Here is a 19,466-nt window from a genome sequence, read left to right as displayed (position 1 = left end):
GCTGATGGAATTAGTGCTGTAAAAATGGAGAATTCTAATCTTGCCTCCTCTTAGGTTTTAATTGTAAGCAGACTTTGTTTATTCATGCTTTTTCTTGAATATTAGCTCTCAAGTATGCGGAGAATAAGCATTAATTAAATTTTTTTTATTAGACTGAACTCAGCATCTTCTTGTGTATTTTCAACAAGATCAAATAACCTGACATTATGTTTTAAAACAGAGTTTGAGCCACTCTGTCAAGAAACTGAAAACAAAATCAAGCATCCATCATAAAATATTTACTATACTTATACTGTATGCCTTTAGTTATATTGCTATGGTAACTGTGCTGGGCCTTAACTTTGAACATTAACACTGTCAAAAATGGGATAATTTATACTTTCTCTCATGCTGATTTTGGAAAAGCATGATTAATTAGTGTAACACATTACTTTAGCACTTCACTGCATCTATTTCAACACCGAATCAAATGAAAAAATTGGATATTACTGCATATTTTGCTGACAACAAAGCACTCAGAGCGCTGTGGTCAAAAGATTGTGGCTTTCTTAAAAACCTGAATGAGATTTGTATCTAGTCGGGATATTTTTGGCTGCTTTGATTCAAAACTTTTTATAATTACTTTCTGCTACTTTTTTCATAACCATGTGCTATAGTTACTCTTATTGCTTATTTTTTATTCCTTTCAGTCACTTTTTATAACCCCAGTTTAATCTAAATGTACTGATGTTATCAGGAAATGAATATAATGGATCGAAAAAAGTATTGGACCTGCTTCACCATTAAATAGTGATGTTAATGGGTCACTTTACTTAAATTACTAAGATGATAAAGAGTCATTTCGATCACAACGTAGATGTAGCAGAAGTCGTTTCCTTTGTACGAACAGATTTGACCTGCCTGAGATTCTTGGCAGGGAAAAGCCTTTGCTAAGCAAAAAGAACATTAGAGCAGTACATTGCAGTTTTTCAGCAAACATACAGGCAAAGAACTGGCCATCTGGAACAATGTGCTCTGGACAGATGAATAAAGGTTAGAGTTGTTTGGCCACAGTGACATGTTTGGCACAGACTAACAACAGTTTTTCAGAAGAGCCTCAAACCAACTGGCAAGCATGGTGAGGGGGGGTGTGGATCAGTGTATCATTGTGTTTCTTCTTTGTGTTTCTTCAGCCATCATGTATAATACAATAAGCACAGGTAGCATTAGCAGTAAACAAAGCCTACAATCTGTGTATTGAGTAGTGACTGAGGAGCTGTTGATCTGGATGTTACCGTTTTAAAGTCACTCATCCAAGTGACTTTTTAGTCTGAGCTGGCAGAAAGTCAGTGTGACTTCCAGTTTGATTATTAATATGTTGATATTAGCACCTTTAGTATTCCTAGTTGCATGTACTGTTAATATAAGAGTTTAGTTTCAGTTTCAGAGTTAGAGTTCAGTATATAAGTTTTCCTTTTGTGTCTCCCTCTGTCGTTTCCTCGTATTAAGGTTTCAGTTGTGTCTGAGTTTCTCTGTTTACTTGTTTCCTATTTTAGTTTGCTTGTTAGTTGTCTCCCGTGCTTTGCGTTTAGTGTTACTCCCCCTGTGTTGTTATCCTAATTAGTTTCATCTGTGCCTCCCCAGCTATGTCTCATTCCTTGCTTAGCCCTCTGTATGTGTCACGGTTCTGGGTCTGTTGGACCCAGTATTTTGAGTTTATTATATTTCGGTTTAATTCTGCTTCATGGATTGTTTTCTTATTCTCGTAGTGATGATGATGATTATTATTAGTTTCTTGTTTCTGTTTATCCGTGCTTAAGGATTTGTTCTCGGTTATATCTCACGTTTATTTTAGTTCAGGTTCCATGTGTCATTCTGTCTGTCTGTCTCTCAGTGTCAAGTCTGCGTGCTTGTTTAGTAATTCATGTTTCCTGTTTTATTGTGAAAGTCTTTGTCTTATGTTAGTGTGTGCAGCTTGGTTCCCCCCCCCGTCTCGTTAACCCTGATCTCTCCCAGCTGTGTCTCCCTCCTGTTGCCCATTCCCTGATTACCACCCTGTGTATATTAGCCCTGTGTTTTCCTGTGCTCAGTGTCGCGTCGTACCCTCAGAATTATGCCTGTGTGTTCAATTCTCAGTGTCATTGTTCAGTTCACGTTTTCGTTTATCACCAGCAATAAAGCTAAGGTTCTCAGTTTCAATTCAGTCTCAGAGTCTCGCATTTGGATCCTCCTCTCCATCCGCCTGCACACAGAGCCCTGACAGTATGTGTGTTTATAGCCCCTATATCACTTTATCTTTTCTCAGGGCATCTATTGTGTGCCTGTATATTTTAAATTCTGTTTTCCTTCGCCTCTGGACTTTTACATTCTGAAGATTCTGTACCAGTTGTAGTAAAAGGCTCACTTTTAATTATTCTGTCTGTTACAGAATCATGCATTTAGTTCCTAAGCTGGGAACCCTTGTCAAACAATGACCTAGGATAAGAAGTATAAGCTATCCATAAACTATATGAAATGCTCGATACTTTAATTGAAGTTACCATGTAATACAGCCGACATCCTTCCTCCCAGAGGATAGGTGTCGTTTGTCTCTTTTTTAATGTGGGAATGACCTTTGTTTATTTAATATCTTCAGGGAAAACACCTCTTTGTAAATGTTTATTAAAAACCTCAGGTAATAATAGATATCTTTTATATTTAGAAATAAATATAAATAGTTTCCATATATATGGATGGAAAGTTCACCAATTTCTTTTAATAAATCTGTTTGAACATCTGGTTTCACAATTTGACGTCCAAAATTTTGCCAACATCAGAAAAAAAATTAATTGTAACCTTTACTATCAAACATAACTGGAAATTTTAGATGTTTTTAACCATCTTGTAATGGATTTAAAATTCATTTAACCTTATTTACTTGTATTTTAAGGTTTTAACACCCTAATGCAAATGGTCATGCTTACTCAAAATAAAGACAAATAAAAGCCACTTTAGATTCGGTTCCTTTCATACACTTGTCTCCTTTTAGCATTATTCCAAAGCAGATGGACAGGACCGGTATTATTAGCTTGCTCAGAGTGTTCATTATCACCTCTGGTTACGTGCAAAGTGTAAATGGTTATTCCTGTTTTACGATCTTGTGGTGTGTTGAGCCACTGAACGCTTTGCTGACTTTAAAAAGGCAGCAATGTCAGACCAAACATTTAGTCATTCAGAACATATCATTTACTTTGTTAATCTCACCTAGACTGTTTTTATGGGGCGGGCTGGAAAGATAAACACTGTGATTAGAAAATGTTCACTGCGACCTCTTGAAAAGTCAGAGATTCAGCAATCCCTCAAAGTTACCATTACAGTTGACCATTACACAAAATTTCATCTGCTCTGGCCGCTGTGCTAATCGGAAGCAATGAGACGAGATGGAGACTCTGATGAGGAAGAAAATGAGATATAAGGACGAGGTAAAAAAGATGAAGTCAATTTTGAGTATGAGACTGATTGGGGGTGGCTATCTGATCCTTGTCGGTCTTCCTCTTTGATTGCACCTTGTCATCGTGCCTCAGATCTGCGTTTTTGAAGTCGATGGATAATATAATGGTTTACTTTGTGATCAGCACTGAATGTAGGAAGCGGCGCATGTAGAGAGGTCTTGCATTAGAAGTAGTGAGGAGGCTAAAACTGATTCAGTGGCTGCAACAGCTCCCATGTGAATGGAAAGGCAGTGTGTTGATAAATTAAGCCAAATAAATTAGGACGGGGACTCATTTTGTGCCAGACTGACAATTAAAGATGCCTTGGGATTCACCCAGTGATAACATCCATCTTCTCTTTTACTCCATTAAACAGGCAGCAATCAAGGAGATTGACACAATGAGTGCTTATGAAAAAAGATCACATCACATGTCTACTTGAACTAATGTTCAATTATCTAGTTTCCTCTGTCTACTGTGGAAAAATACTTTGGAAGTATAGGACATAGGTTGACAGATGACTTATACGGGAAGATTGATACCGCTCTTAAATCTCATTAACCAATTATAAAAAAAAATGTTTTTGCACTTTTATTTATTTAGTTATTCATTTTGTTTTGATATTTTTCCATACTAAATTTGAAGCATGAACAGATCAAATTTATTGTTGAATCTGAAGTTTGAGGGAAGCGAGCAGGAACTCTGGAAACACAGATGGTCTTTGAATCACGGGCATCTTTCATAAAAGCCATTTGTATACTCTTCTTACATGCACATTGCTGATGATGCCAGCGGTACCACTTTACAATAAGGCTCCCCTTATAGAGGCTAATAAATAGTTTATAGCTATATTATTAATTAATCTGTAAATGCTTTATAAACCATTATTAATGGTTTATTATGCATTAGTTAAGGGTGAGAAAAAGAAAAAAAACTGACCGGTTTCTTGCCAAATAGTGAGCCAAATGTGTTCACCTATATATTTCATCTAGAGTTGCTATATTAAACATTTCAGACTAAGTTACTATCCTGTAAGCACAATCAGCATTTGTAAACATATTTTTTATCATATAAAATTGTACTTCATAAATGCATTATAAATATCCACAACTATCAATCGGAGCTTTGTTGTAAAGTGTAAAGCATAAAACCATTTATTAATGAATAATAAATATTTATAAATGCCACATGGGAGACTTATTGTAAAGTGTAAAGCATAACAACATTTATTAATGAATAATAAATATTTATAAATGCCACATGGGAGACTTATTGTAAAGTGTAAAGCATAAAACCATTTATTAATGACAAATAAACATTTATAAATGCCACATGGGAGCCTTGTTGTAAAGTGTAAAGCATAAAACCATTTATTAATCACTAATAAACATTTATAAATGCCACATGGGAGCCTTATTGTAAAGTGTAAAGCATAACAACATTTATTAATCACTAATAAACATTTATAAATGCCACATGGGAGCCTTATTGTAAAGTGTAAAGCATAAAACCATTTATTAATGAATAATAAATATTTATAAATGCCACATGGGAGCCTTATTGTAAAGTGTAAAGCATAACAACATTTATTAATCACTAATAAACATTTAATTGCCAAAAGTGAGTCTTAAATGTATAATGTCACCATTTATAACACTTAGACCTAAATTACAATCAGTGCTTGAAATAACATTTAACTACTGTCAAAAATGTATTGTAAGAGTAACACATGTAACATTAAATGTGTTTTTTAAAACACCAAACAGTCACCCACTCCAAAAAAAGTTCATGCCAGACTGGTTCAAACTGGAAATATTTTTTGTATGTCCTTAAATAAGCGTCCCAGTGGTCCATCAGGGTGTCGCGAACCAAGCCAAGATGACCACTCAAGAACCATCAGGTGTTCCTCCAGCAACTTCTCAGTGCGATTTCCTCTTAGTCTACGGACATGTCCTTTGATGGTCATCCAAGCCCTTTCGATATGCTGTGTATGACTGCCAGATTGAGGATCTACAAACCACCTGCTGTGATTTACAGTGTAATGTCTGTACCCTATGTTTGTCAAAACATTCTTGTAGGCTCTCCACTCATCACTGATAATGGCACTACCCAACTTAACATGCTGTCTGATCAGAGGAACAAGGTGGCGCCTTGATCGTTTTTCAACAAGTTTTAACACGAGCCTTCGCCTTTTGTCTTTAATTCCCATCATTCCAAATACCCATTTCTTCCTTTTCCATGCATTTCCAAAGCGTCCACGTGCATACTGAAAACAAAAAGAATAAAATTAAACAGAATTAAAATTAAAAAGAATAAAATTAAATATCTACAAAGAAACATTCAAAAAGATGGTTGCTTCTACTAATTTTTTTTACTTATGGTAAAGGTTTCCATGTTTAGAGGACACATTCAGATCTGCATTGATTCTAACAAACCTGTCTGAGAGTTTACCAACCTTTCGCTGATGACGGAGACAGCTTTCATCTATAACCACAAATTCTCTGTCACCACCAAGACGGTGTCCATTGTTTATTCTGTGTCTTTTAATTGCACGTATACAAACATGTCGAATGTGTCTTGCCATGCTACTTAGTGTTCTGGAGCTGCCAGCCACTTCATCATCGATCATATCTATTTGTCTGAGCCTGAGCCCTTGTGAAAATCTGTGATAGAAATTGAGGCAATTATTACTTACTGAGGCCCTAATTTTATTTCACAAGTCTCGTATTGGTGTTCAATTATGAAAGGTGCATTGCTATTAATGTCTACATCTACATATACCTGTAAATGAACTTCATCCAACTGAAAAGAGATGTTTTTGATTTCTCAAAGAGGGAGCTAGTTCTAATTGTTCTGGAAACTTTCCTATGACTTGCTCTTTTGCAGCACCTGAGAACATATCAATGAGTTAAGTAAAGAAATGGACCCTTAAACAAGAGCATTAATTGAAAAGATAATCACAAAATTAAGTATGAAGAAAATAATAATGAAAAGAGGTTAATGCTCCCTCTTGCATTGATAACCGAAATATTTTGTTATATTTACTACATGCACTACATTATCATGCATTATACATACCACATATATTGGTCTTTCTTCACCACGGAAATCATTTTCATCTTATGGTGACAAACAGGACATCTAAGCTTCTTTTTTAGCAGGTGTTTCTTCTGCAGCCATTTAATGAGCCTTAGTGCCTTATATTTAGTTTGTTTTCCTTCTATTCTGGCGCGCAATCTCATTCCCAGAGACATTCTGGTGGGAAAAAATGAGTAATTTATTTTATTATCACCTCGAAACACCGTAAAATACTCTATGGGAGTCTAGTGCAAATCGGTTCAGAGTTAAAGAACTTCACATGCTATATAAAACAAGCCCTATAATCAAAAATAGTCCCACGCAAAAAAGAGGATTGTCTCACCTGTTATAATGTATCTCCGACTTTGTTATGTAGATCTAACCCGCTGGATTCATGCTAAAGAAATATGTTCTGCCGCCAAAGGGAGGGAAAACAAATTTAATTTAAACGCAGAGGAGCTTATACAACCATCCAATCACAGTTAACTTTATTAAGGAAAGCCCCTCCTCTCAGAGCGCGACAGGCAGTGGAGCGCTCTGGAAGGTCAAGCCAAAGGGGCACGAACAGACACACTGAAGGCGCTCGTTCAAGTTGCTGCGCCATGGATGGAGCAGAAGATAAAAATTTGTGTGCGTCTGCGACTTACACAGTTAGCACACGTTCGAAGAGATACAAAAAGCAGAGACTGGATGATCTAGATTGCACTAAGCCAACGACGTCAGCAGTTAGACATGAAGGTGAGTATAATGCTAGCTAGCTAGCTACCGAGCCATTTGGCTGCTAGCTACAGTGGCTAACTAACATCACATAACATGTGAATAGCTCTATTACTATTGGTTATTCCAAACGATTTATATCACTTAGTTGTATATTTTTAGTTTTGTTTATGTGCATCATTAAATTTATATTAAACACCCTGGTAAGGCAGTACACATAAGAATTATTTGCCTTGTTTTAGAAATGCCTGAACCACCACAGGTGTATATAACATAATTTTTACAAAGTGGCTTTTTATAAATTCCAGTTGTAACCGTTTTTAATCAATATTTTATTTGAGTTTCCCAAGTTTAAATTATAAATTATTTTAGTATTGTAATTTAATAATTGTTTGTTCTTTAGATTCTTCTTCTAATCCTGCCCCTACTGCAACTGCCCTTCTTAACAAGGAGCGAGAGAAACTGACTTTTCTTAAGGAGAAACTGGAGTGGCAAAAGAAGAGAATTGAAGAACTGGAAGGAGAGAGAGATTTTCTCCGAAGTCAGCTATCATCCCTTACAAGTATGAAACTAGACTTGTTCCATGAACATTGTTTTTATTTTACAGTCTTCAAATAAACATTAGATAATTTATCAATCCCAGTGAAGTTCCCTTATTGTCATTGTGTTGATTAAAAGATTTTAGTCAGTTAACTTTAAGTGTTGTGCTAGTTCATTCCTAAAGAGATCTGGTTCCAAATTCAGTTCAGCCAGGTCTAACTTGATTGATTCAATTTCATAGTTCATAAGATCATAACTCCAACTTGAACTAGTAATGTAACAGCCTTACAATCAGAATTAATATAGGTTTTATATATATATGTATGTATGTATATATATATATTAGGGGTGCAACGATATTCGTATCGATATTGAACCGTTCGATACAGTGCTTTCGGTTCGGTACGCATATGTATCGAACAATACAACATTTGTAATTTATTTTATCAACTTTCCTTCTGACGATGCTGTCTGTGTTGAGCGCTCAGTGAATCTGCGTTCGACTACTCCGCCTAGGCTGCACTGTCGAGCGCAGATCCACTGAGCGCTCCACACAGACAGCATAGTCAGAAGGAAGAGCGCAGGGCACCTCCCCCACCCTCATTCAGATCTGGCGTTTGGAATTATTTTGGTTTTCATGTGACGTATGACCCTGAAGGTAAGCGAGTCATGGACTAAAGTAAAACAGTATGTTGGATGTGCCATGCAATGCTCAATTACATGGGTGGGAACTAGTGTGTTAGCGCAGTTAGCTCGTTAACGTGTTGGCCGTCTAGCCCCATGCACGGGGCGATCGGCGGTAGCTCGTTAACGGAGATTTGCCGTGTTGTGGCGTTAAGGTCATTTCAACGAGATTAACCTGAAAGCACTAGTGGGAACACAACGAATATGACTGCACATTTACGCCGACATCATCCTAGTGCAAAGACCAAAACAACAAGCATGCTACTAACTTTAGCCGAGTCATTTAGACAGCTGTTAGCACATGATTCTCCTTGTGCTGCTGAGAATATAGCCCAGAAGAAGCGGATAGTATAGCTTTTATTTTGGAAAGAGACATTTCTCTGTAATAAACTCTCTTTTCCAAAGATGCATGATTCCTCAATCAGATACAGGGCTTGCAATATCGCTAGCCCGACGTCCCGGAGCTAGCGATTTTTTCAGTCGGGCTACCAAAATCTATCTCTTCCCTGCCCGTTGGGCTATTGTAGGAAGGGAAAATATATGTCAATGCTTTTGCATTCTTTCAGAAATGTAGCTGGGTAATTATGTCATTGGCATCGGTGAGCCACTGTCAATATGTGACATATTGAAATCGCGTTTGAATTTGCGCTTGTTTTTTTGCTTTCACTTTGCAATCGTGCGAACTGTGTATAGAGAGCGACAGCACTGACCTGTGAGTGATGATAATTTGTGCACCAATTCCTCTGACATCGTCTTATTAATCGTTAGCTTATATGCAAACATGACAAGTGAAATCTCCCGCAGCAAGCTTAAACATGTGAGAGGTTGATCGCGCAGAGAATCGCTGAGCTTATGTGAGTGCCTGTGTAAAAGCAGCAGAATATATATTTTAGTTCTGCTGAGCCAAATAAGACAGGTCAGGGTGAAGAAGTGACAGCCAAAGAAAAGCTTACCACAAAACGGAGAAGTTATGACAAATCAGACTATGAGGCAAAAAGAAAGTGCAGCTTTATGGTTTCATGGACAAAATAATTTCTGTGGCTGCAATATGATGAGCTAAATAACCAGGGCTGCACATAAGTGGTCCACAGGTGCGCATTCGCTGTCAAAATAAAAAACACGCACAAGGGTTAGGGTTAAATTTAAAAACTGTACTTTTGAGTTAAAATATATATTTATAATTTTAATAAATGACAAATTAAAAAGGCATGAACATTTTTTTTGTATCGAAAAAATATCGAACCGTGACACCAAAGTATCGAACCGAACCGAACCGTGAATTTTGTGTATCGTTGCACCCCTAATATATATGTGTGTATATATGTACACCTTATTCACATGATGATTTTCTATAACAAAATCCTCATTCTCTTTAAGCACATAAGCTTACTAAATCATCAATTGTGTAATTGAAAAACAGGGGACTTGTTTCTAAAACCAGCCATTTTGTTGTTTACATCCTGCAGAGCAACCTAAAGACGAACCATTCAATGATCCATTTTCCTCGAAGGCTTCTGAAAACTCAGATTCATCTTTCGCATCTTCATCTGTATCGTCTGTGTGGTCATCCTCATCTTCATCCCCAAAGAAGCGAAAGCACAAATACAACAAAAAGCATTCAAGAGCCAAGAAACCCAAGAAGGAGCAGAAGAAGCTCCGGCAGCGTGGTGAGCAAAAGATTTTGGAAGAGAAGATTTTACAGAAGAGGATACTATAAATGTGACATAAAAGATAGTATTATGATTTTAATTTGTTCTAAAAATTACTCTGTTCACTACGTCATATATACATATCTATCTATCTGTCTGTGTGTATATATATATATATATAGATATATATATATATATATATATATATATAGATAGATATATATATATATATATATATATATATATATATATATATATATATATATATATATAGATTAGTATGCTTTGAGCATTTGCTTTTCTAATTATTTGCTTTGTTTTCATTTTTAGTTCAAACGCCAAATGACATTGTGCAGCGATACAAATCCCTCCTCAAGACATTTCCAAAGACGAAGACCATGACCAAAGCTTTTCAGAAGCATGGGCTCGACAGGAACACTGTTGTGTCCACTTCATCAGTTGGGGAGCTTGCTATTGCAGTCCCCAATGTCTACCAGGAGCTACTGTCCAACAGGCCTAGTGGAGAGACGGTACTAGCTTTTGCTAAGCGATGTGAGGCTGCAATTCAAGGCAGTGATGAAGTAAAAAACAAAATAGAAAGTATGAAGGCCGCTGGTACTTTGCTTCCAATTCGAAGAGGGAAATCTGTCTGAAACCCTAATTTGTTCTAAGTGGTTTTGTTTTTTGAGCATATTGAACTGAAGAAAAGATCTGCAAAACCAATCATTTTTCAAAGATCTGTTCACATATGTGTTGAGTTTCCACACAACTAAGAGATTTACCTGTTAGTTTATTTTATTGTTTTTTTTTTTAATGTTTTGATTTGTATAAATGTGTGTAGAGTAAATAATACAGCTGTGCAGTTTCAGTTAAGGTATAATAATTTATTATATTATAATTATTATAATTTTCCTTTGTTTTATGCCAGTGGTGAATTTAGGGATGGGATTTGTTTCCTTAATATAGTTTTAGCTATCTTTAAAGGGCTTGTATATAAGTTTAGCAATGCTAAATAACTGTTGGTGCTTTATACTTTTTATAGTAATGCCCAGTAATACTTAGAAATGTTTGTTGATCATAAATAAATGTTGACATGTTTTAAACTTTACAACAAAACTCTCTTTTGTCATTTATAAATGTTTAGTAGTCATAAATAAATGGTGTCATGCTTACACTTTACAACAAGGCTCCCATTTGGCATTTATAAATGTTTATTTGTCATTAATAAATGGTTTTATGCTTTACACTTTACAATAAGGCTCCCATTTGGCATTTATAAATGTTTATTTGTCATTAATAAATGGTTTTATGCTTTACACTTTACAATAAGTCTCCCATGTGGCATTTATAAATATTTATTATTCATTAATAAATGGTTTTATGCTTTACACTTTACAACAAAGCTCCGATTGATAGTTGTGGATATTTATAATGCATTTATGAAGTACAATTTTATATGATAAAAAATATGTTTACAAATGCTGATTGTGCTTACAGGATAGTAACTTAGTCTGAAATGTTTAATATAGCAACTCTAGATGAAATATATAGGTGAACACATTTGGCTCACTATTTGGCAAGAAACCGGTCAGTTTTTTTTCTTTTTCTCACCCTTAACTAATGCATAATAAACCATTAATAATGGTTTATAAAGCATTTACAGATTAATTAATAATATAGCTATAAACTATTTATTAGCATCTATAAGGAGAGACTTATTGTAAAGTGGTACCATTTGATATTTATTCATTGGGCCCTGGTGTAGCCCATCAGTGCACAGTGCAGCGTCTGAAACAAGCTGCTTTATATCTCTGACAGCCTCTTACTAACAAAAGATGTGAACAGCAGGTAGGTGGAGCTTCTGCATTCACAGCTGAAGCTGTGTGCCTCAGATGATCACAGAGATTTTGGATTTCTGCTCTCAAAGACATCATATAGAGCCCAAACAAGAAGAAAATTTTCAGTAATGGAGCATTTAGAGCAGTCTGTAGCCCAAGCTTTAGACTCAGAGGTATTACTTGTGCAAACACTAAACAGTTTGCATATCATGCAAACAGATCCACAGAAGACACCATCGCCATAGCCCTCCACTCTGTGCTGAGCCACCCAGACCAGTGGCAAAGCTATGTGCAGATGCTCTTTGTGGACTACAGCTCAGTCTTCAATATAATCATCCAACTGGTCACTCTTGGCCTCCCCCCTTCTCACATGTGCCTGGGTAAAAGACTGGATGATCTAGATTGCACTAAGCCAACGACGTCAGCAGTTAGACATGAAGGTGAGTATAATGCTAGCTAGCTAGCTACCGAGCCATTTGGCTGCTAGCTACAGTGGCTAACTAACATCACATAACATGTGAATAGCTCTATTACTATTGGTTATTCCAAACGATTTATATCACTTAGTTGTATATTTTTAGTTTTGTTTATGTGCATCATTAAATTTATATTAAACACCCTGGTAAGGCAGTACACATAAGAATTATTTGCCTTGTTTTAGAAATGCCTGAACCACCACAGGTGTATATAACATAATTTTTACAAAGTGGCTTTTTATAAATTCCAGTTGTAACCGTTTTTAATCAATATTTTATTTGAGTTTCCCAAGTTTAAATTATAAATTATTTTAGTATTGTAATTTAATAATTGTTTGTTCTTTAGATTCTTCTTCTAATCCTGCCCCTACTGCAACTGCCCTTCTTAACAAGGAGCGAGAGAAACTGACTTTTCTTAAGGAGAAACTGGAGTGGCAAAAGAAGAGAATTGAAGAACTGGAAGGAGAGAGAGATTTTCTCCGAAGTCAGCTATCATCCCTTACAAGTATGAAACTAGACTTGTTCCATGAACATTGTTTTTATTTTACAGTCTTCAAATAAACATTAGATAATTTATCAATCCCAGTGAAGTTCCCTTATTGTCATTGTGTTGATTAAAAGATTTTAGTCAGTTAACTTTAAGTGTTGTGCTAGTTCATTCCTAAAGAGATCTGGTTCCAAATTCAGTTCAGCCAGGTCTAACTTGATTGATTCAATTTCATAGTTCATAAGATCATAACTCCAACTTGAACTAGTAATGTAACAGCCTTACAATCAGAATTAATATAGGTTTTATATATATATGTATGTATGTATATATATATATTAGGGGTGCAACGATATTCGTATCGATATTGAACCGTTCGATACAGTGCTTTCGGTTCGGTACGCATATGTATCAAACAATACAACATTTGTAATTTATTTTATCAACTTTCCTTCTGACGATGCTGTCTGTGTTGAGCGCTCAGTGAATCTGCGTTCGACTACTCCGCCTAGGCTGCACTGTCGAGCGCAGATCCACTGAGCGCTCCACACAGACAGCATAGTCAGAAGGAAGAGCGCAGGGCACCTCCCCCACCCTCATTCAGATCTGGCGTTTGGAATTATTTTGGTTTTCATGTGACGTATGACCCTGAAGGTAAGCGAGTCATGGACTAAAGTAAAACAGTATGTTGGATGTGCCATGCAATGCTCAATTACATGGGTGGGAACTAGTGTGTTAGCGCAGTTAGCTCGTTAACGTGTTGGCCGTCTAGCCCCATGCACGGGGCGATCGGCGGTAGCTCGTTAACGGAGATTTGCCGTGTTGTGGCGTTAAGGTCATTTCAACGAGATTAACCTGAAAGCACTAGTGGGAACACAACGAATATGACTGCACATTTACGCCGACATCATCCTAGTGCAAAGACCAAAACAACAAGCATGCTACTAACTTTAGCCGAGTCATTTAGACAGCTGTTAGCACATGATTCTCCTTATGCTGCTGAGAATATAGCCCAGAAGAAGCGGATAGTATAGCTTTTATTTTGGAAAGAGACATTTCTCTGTAATAAACTCTCTTTTCCAAAGATGAGTGATTCCTCAATCAGATACAGGGCTTGCAATATCGCTAGCCCGACGTCCCGGAGCTAGCGATTTTTTCAGTCGGGCTACCAAAATCTATCTCTTCCCTGCCCGTTGGGCTATTGTAGGAAGGGAAAATATATGTCAATGCTTTTGCATTCTTTCAGAAATGTAGCTGGGTAATTATGTCATTGGCATCGGTGAGCCACTGTCAATATGTGACATATTGAAATCGCGTTTGAATTTGCACTTGTTTTTTTGCTTTCACTTTGCAATCGTGCGAACTGTGTATAGAGAGCGACAGCACTGACCTGTGAGTGATGATAATTTGTGCACCAATTCCTCTGACATCGTCTTATTAATCGTTAGCTTATATGCAAACATGACAAGTGAAATCTCCCGCAGCAAGCTTAAACATGTGAGAGGTTGATCGCGCAGAGAATCGCTGAGCTTATGTGAGTGCCTGTGTAAAAGCAGCAGAATATATATTTTAGTTCTGCTGAGCCAAATAAGACAGGTCAGGGTGAAGAAGTGACAGCCAAAGAAAAGCTTACCACAAAACGGAGAAGTTATGACAAATCAGACTATGAGGCAAAAAGAAAGTGCAGCTTTATGGTTTCATGGACAAAATAATTTCTGTGGCTGCAATATGATGAGCTAAATAACCAGGGCTGCACATAAGTGGTCCACAGGTGCGCATTCGCTGTCAAAATAAAAAACACGCACAAGGGTTAGGGTTAAATTTAAAAACTGTACTTTTGAGTTAAAATATATATTTATAATTTTAATAAATGACAAATTAAAAAGGCATGAACATTTTTTTTGTATCGAAAAAATATCGAACCGTGACACCAAAGTATCGAACCGAACCGAACCGTGAATTTTGTGTATCGTTGCACCCCTAATATATATGTGTGTATATATGTACACCTTATTCACATGATGATTTTCTATAACAAAATCCTCATTCTCTTTAAGCACATAAGCTTACTAAATCATCAATTGTGTAATTGAAAAACAGGGGACTTGTTTCTAAAACCAGCCATTTTGTTGTTTACATCCTGCAGAGCAACCTAAAGACGAACCATTCAATGATCCATTTTCCTCGAAGGCTTCTGAAAACTCAGATTCATCTTTCGCATCTTCATCTGTATCGTCTGTGTGGTCATCCTCATCTTCATCCCCAAAGAAGCGAAAGCACAAATACAACAAAAAGCATTCAAGAGCCAAGAAACCCAAGAAGGAGCAGAAGAAGCTCCGGCAGCGTGGTGAGCAAAAGATTTTGGAAGAGAAGATTTTACAGAAGAGGATACTATAAATGTGACATAAAAGATAGTATTATGATTTTAATTTGTTCTAAAAATTACTCTGTTCACTACGTCATATATACATATCTATCTATCTGTCTGTGTGTATATATATATATATATATATATATATAGATATATATATATATATATATATATATAGATATATAGATATATATATATATATATATATATATATATATATAGATTAGTATGCTTTGAGCATTTGCTTTTCTAATTATTTGCTTTGTTTTCATTTTTAGTTCAAACGCCAAATGACATTGTGCAGCGATACAAATCCCTCCTCAAGACATTTCCAAAGACGAAGACCATGACCAAAGCTTTTCAGAAGCATGGGCTCGACAGGAACACTGTTGTGTCCACTTCATCAGTTGGGGAGCTTGCTATTGCAGTCCCCAATGTCTACCAGGAGCTACTGTCCAACAGGCCTAGTGGAGAGACGGTACTAGCTTTTGCTAAGCGATGTGAGGCTGCAATTCAAGGCAGTGATGAAGTAAAAAACAAAATAGAAAGTATGAAGGCCGCTGGTACTTTGCTTCCTATTCGAAGAGGGAAATCTGTCTGAAACCCTAATTTGTTCTAAGTGGTTTTGTTTTTTGAGCATATTGAACTGAAGAAAAGATCTGCAAAACCAATCATTTTTCAAAGATCTGTTCACATATGTGTTGAGTTTCCACACAACTAAGAGATTTACCTGTTAGTTTATTTTATTGTTTTTTTTTTAATGTTTTGATTTGTATAAATGTGTGTAGAGTAAATAATACAGCTGTGCAGTTTCAGTTAAGGTATAATAATTTATTATATTATAATTATTATAATTTTCCTTTGTTTTATGCCAGTGGTGAATTTAGGGATGGGATTTGTTTCCTTAATATAGTTTTAGCTATCTTTAAAGGGCTTGTATATAAGTTTAGCAATGCTAAATAACTGTTGGTGCTTTATACTTTTTATAGTAATGCCCAGTAATACTTAGAAATGTTTGTTGATCATAAATAAATGTTGACATGTTTTAAACTTTACAACAAAACTCTCTTTTGTCATTTATAAATGTTTAGTAGTCATAAATAAATGGTGTCATGCTTTACACTTTACAATAAGGCTCCCATTTGGCATTTATAAATGTTTATTAGTCATTAATAAATGGTTTTATGCTTTACACTTTACAATAAGTCTCCCATGTGGCATTTATAAATATTTATTATTCATTAATAAATGGTTTTATGCTTTACACTTTACAACAAAGCTCCGATTGATAGTTGTGGATATTTATAATGCATTTATGAAGTACAATTTTATATGATAAAAAATATGTTTACAAATGCTGATTGTGCTTACAGGATAGTAACTTAGTCTGAAATGTTTAATATAGCAACTCTAGATGAAATATATAGGTGAACACATTTGGCTCACTATTTGGCAAGAAACCGGTCAGTTTTTTTTCTTTTTCTCACCCTTAACTAATGCATAATAAACCATTAATAATGGTTTATAAAGCATTTACAGATTAATTAATAATATAGCTATAAACTATTTATTAGCATCTATAAGGAGAGACTTATTGTAAAGTGGTACCATTTGATATTTATTCATTGGGCCCTGGTGTAGCCCATCAGTGCACAGTGCAGCGTCTGAAACAAGCTGCTTTATATCTCTGACAGCCTCTTACTAACAAAAGATGTGAACAGCAGGTAGGTGGAGCTTCTGCATTCACAGCTGAAGCTGTGTGCCTCAGATGATCACAGAGATTTTGGATTTCTGCTCTCAAAGACATCATATAGAGCCCAAACAAGAAGAAAATTTTCAGTAATGGAGCATTTAGAGCAGTCTGTAGCCCAAGCTTTAGACTCAGAGGTATTACTTGTGCAAACACTAAACAGTTTGCATATCATGCAAACAGATCCACAGAAGACACCATCGCCATAGCCCTCCACTCTGTGCTGAGCCACCCAGACCAGTGGCAAAGCTATGTGCAGATGCTCTTTGTGGACTACAGCTCAGTCTTCAATATAATCATCCAACTGGTCACTCTTGGCCTCCCCCTTCTCACATGTGCCTGGGTAAAAGACTTTTTTACAAACTGGCTCCCGACTGTGAGACTCAGACCTCGTGTCTCCTCCACTCACACGCTGAGCACTGGCTCCCCACAGGCCTGTGTGCTTAACCCCCCTTATGTATTGTCTCTATAGCCACTACTGCAGTTCAATATGGCGTTATTTTTGTGCCACTATTCTGAGCGCACGTAAAAAAAATTTGCAGGTGCAAGTGTTGCATTTTGAGGAGAAATTTATTTTGAGCGAAGAAAAGCTGAATTTGAGTGAACAAAATTCATTGCTGCATGCAAAAAATGTATATCCGTGTTTGCTATTATCCATATACACACGCACAATAGCAGCCCCTCTCGCTCAGTTTTTGCACTTGCGCTCGCTCGCAATGTGTCGCTCGCGCTCTCAACATTTCAGCCCGTGCGCGCTCAACTCGTTCTGTACACCGTTATATTTGTGCCACAAAACCAGCCAATCACAGACTTGGATGCAAAAAAAATCTGATTGGCTGTTTTCGTCTCCAACCAGCTCGAAATGACGAAATGCAATATCCCAGAATCCATTTCGTCCAAAACTCAAACGAGGCAGTGGCGGAGGAACACAGAGTGGCGGAGTTTGAAATATTACTCTTTGTGGGTCACAAAATAAACTTTTAAGATATTTTCATGCGAGAATGGTGCTGTGTAAACTTCTAATATCTGCTCGATTTATCAAGACATCACATATTTGCATAAGTGCTCTAACGTTTTTGGAGATGCCTGTTACCCACCAGCTGACCGAATACCTGGACTGGCCATTGGGCATTTACCCGGCATTTGCCCGGTGGGCCAATGGTGATTTTTCATTTTTATGTTAGTTTGTTTGTTTTTGTAATGGTATAAACAATGAAAGGTGGTGGATTAGCCAACTGGTAATAATCAACTCTGGGCTGGACCAATTACAATACATCCGTATTGAGGGGAAAAGACTTCAGCGAGAATAAAAAAGACACAAAGCTGGAGTTATTCTGTGTCTTAGCTGCCTCTTCTCTCCTCATTCTCCCTCCCTCTCCTGTTGCTACTTCAATCATGAAACTGATCAATGATCAGCTGATCGTCTCTCTTGTTTGTTTATCTCCCACTTTGCGCCAGAAACAGGAAACCAGCGGATGTTGCGCTAAACAACAACAGCAGCAAGTTCAAAATTGATCAGCTGTTGTTAGAATTTATTTAAAATTAATTTCTAGTATCAGCTGATGTTTGCTGGAGCCACAGCTGTAAAGCTGGAAACATGAAGGTGATACAAATCATACATATATACCAACAAAACAGTGTACATCACTGTCACAACAGCGTTTGTTTTCGTTCAAAGGCTTTATGGTTTTTCCAATAATACCTGGTGGTGTAGTCGGTGATTTTTTTGTCAGTTCAGCCTTATATAATATGTTTAACCCGAGTTCCCACCCGGTCAGCTGGTGGGTAACAGGCATCTCCGAAAACGTTGGAGCACTTATGCAAATATGTGATGTCTTGATAAATCGAGCAGATATTTGAAGTTCACACAGCTACATTCTAACATGAAAATATCTTAAAAGTTTATTTTGTGTCCCAGAAAGAGTAATATTTCAAACTCCGCCACTCTGTGTTCCTCCGCCACTGCCTCGTTTGAGCTTTGGACGAAATGGATTCTGGGATATTGCATTTCGTCCTTTCGAGCTGATTGGAGACAAAAACAGCCAATCAGATTTTTTTGCATCCAAGTCTGTGATTGGCTGGTTTTGTGGCACAAATATAACGGTGTACAGAAAGAGTTGAGCGTGCACGGGCAGAAATGTTGAGAGCGTGAGCGACACATTGCGAGCGCAAATACAAAAACTGAGCGAGAGGGGCTGCTATTGTGCGTGTGTATATGGATAATAGCAAACACGGATATACATTTTTTGCATGCAGCAATGAATTTTGTTCACTCAAATTCAGCTTTTCTTCGCTCAAAATAAATTTCTCCTCAAAATGCAACACTTGCACCTGCAAACCTTTTTTACGTGCGCTCAGAATAGTGGCACAAAAATAACGCCATAGTTCAAGCCCACATCATCGACCTCATCATGAAGTTTGCTGATG

At 36.8% G+C, this 19,466-nt stretch overlaps 3 protein-coding genes across 5 annotated transcripts; 2 read left to right on the top strand and 1 right to left on the bottom strand.

Annotated features, from left to right (window-relative positions):
• Positions 1-4,861: 4,861 nt before the first annotated feature.
• LOC146561447 (uncharacterized) lies at positions 4,862-7,359 on the bottom strand. Its single transcript, XM_085297559.1, has 5 exons — positions 6,871-7,359; positions 6,528-6,704; positions 6,231-6,338; positions 5,905-6,112; positions 4,862-5,715 (listed from the first exon to the last, which is right to left on the bottom strand). Exons 2-5 carry the CDS (start codon positions 6,701-6,703, stop codon positions 5,251-5,253), a joined length of 957 nt encoding a protein of 318 aa, XP_085153685.1. The 5' UTR covers position 6,704; positions 6,871-7,359; the 3' UTR covers positions 4,862-5,250.
• LOC146561446 (coiled-coil domain-containing protein 106-like) lies at positions 6,979-11,228 on the top strand. Of its 2 annotated transcripts, XM_085297560.1 has the most exons (4): positions 6,984-7,265; positions 7,648-7,806; positions 9,935-10,135; positions 10,448-11,228. In XM_085297560.1, the coding sequence occupies exons 1-4, from the start codon at positions 7,130-7,132 to the stop codon at positions 10,768-10,770; spliced, it is 819 nt and encodes a 272-aa protein (XP_085153686.1). In that variant the 5' UTR covers positions 6,984-7,129; the 3' UTR covers positions 10,771-11,228. The 2 variants fall into 2 exon arrangements, with proteins under 2 accessions (XP_085153687.1, XP_085153686.1); XM_085297561.1 differs by lacking the exon at positions 7,648-7,806 and having other exon boundaries at positions 6,979-7,265.
• Positions 11,229-11,969: 741 nt separating this feature from the next.
• On the top strand, positions 11,970-16,347 carry LOC146561445 (coiled-coil domain-containing protein 106-like). Of its 2 annotated transcripts, XM_085295841.1 has the most exons (4): positions 11,976-12,395; positions 12,778-12,936; positions 15,065-15,265; positions 15,568-16,347. In XM_085295841.1, exons 1-4 carry the CDS (start codon positions 12,251-12,253, stop codon positions 15,888-15,890), a joined length of 828 nt encoding a protein of 275 aa, XP_085151967.1. In that variant the 5' UTR covers positions 11,976-12,250; the 3' UTR covers positions 15,891-16,347. The 2 variants fall into 2 exon arrangements, with proteins under 2 accessions (XP_085151968.1, XP_085151967.1); XM_085295842.1 differs by lacking the exon at positions 12,778-12,936 and having other exon boundaries at positions 11,970-12,395.
• Positions 16,348-19,466: the final 3,119 nt, after the last annotated feature.

Source organism: Mchenga conophoros, linkage group LG13 (genome assembly GCF_057382185.1).
Source record: "Mchenga conophoros isolate Kocher_MC1m ecotype Shallow Benthic linkage group LG13, M_conophoros_male_GT1.1, whole genome shotgun sequence".
NCBI lineage: Eukaryota > Metazoa > Chordata > Actinopteri > Cichliformes > Cichlidae > Mchenga > Mchenga conophoros.
The sequence above is the reverse complement of the archived record's forward strand: the minus strand, read 5'-3'. Positions and strand labels throughout refer to the sequence as shown.

Coding starts and splice junctions, on each gene's coding strand:
- LOC146561446 (XM_085297560.1), top strand. CDS start 7,130: ATGGATGGAGCAGAAGATAAAAATTTGTGTGCGTCTGCGACTTACACA. Junction 7,807..9,934: donor TCAGCTATCATCCCTTACAA/GTATGAAACTAG, acceptor TACATCCTGCAG/AGCAACCTAAAGACGAACCA. Junction 10,136..10,447: donor GAAGAAGCTCCGGCAGCGTG/GTGAGCAAAAGA, acceptor TTTCATTTTTAG/TTCAAACGCCAAATGACATT.
- LOC146561445 (XM_085295841.1), top strand. CDS start 12,251: ATGCTCTTTGTGGACTACAGCTCAGTCTTCAATATAATCATCCAACTG. Junction 12,937..15,064: donor TCAGCTATCATCCCTTACAA/GTATGAAACTAG, acceptor TACATCCTGCAG/AGCAACCTAAAGACGAACCA. Junction 15,266..15,567: donor GAAGAAGCTCCGGCAGCGTG/GTGAGCAAAAGA, acceptor TTTCATTTTTAG/TTCAAACGCCAAATGACATT.
- LOC146561447 (XM_085297559.1), bottom strand. CDS start 6,703: ATGTCTCTGGGAATGAGATTGCGCGCCAGAATAGAAGGAAAACAAACT. Junction 6,113..6,230: donor TGGATGAAGTTCATTTACAG/GTATATGTAGAT, acceptor TTTCTATCACAG/ATTTTCACAAGGGCTCAGGC. Junction 5,716..5,904: donor GTCTCCGTCATCAGCGAAAG/GTTGGTAAACTC, acceptor TTTTGTTTTCAG/TATGCACGTGGACGCTTTGG.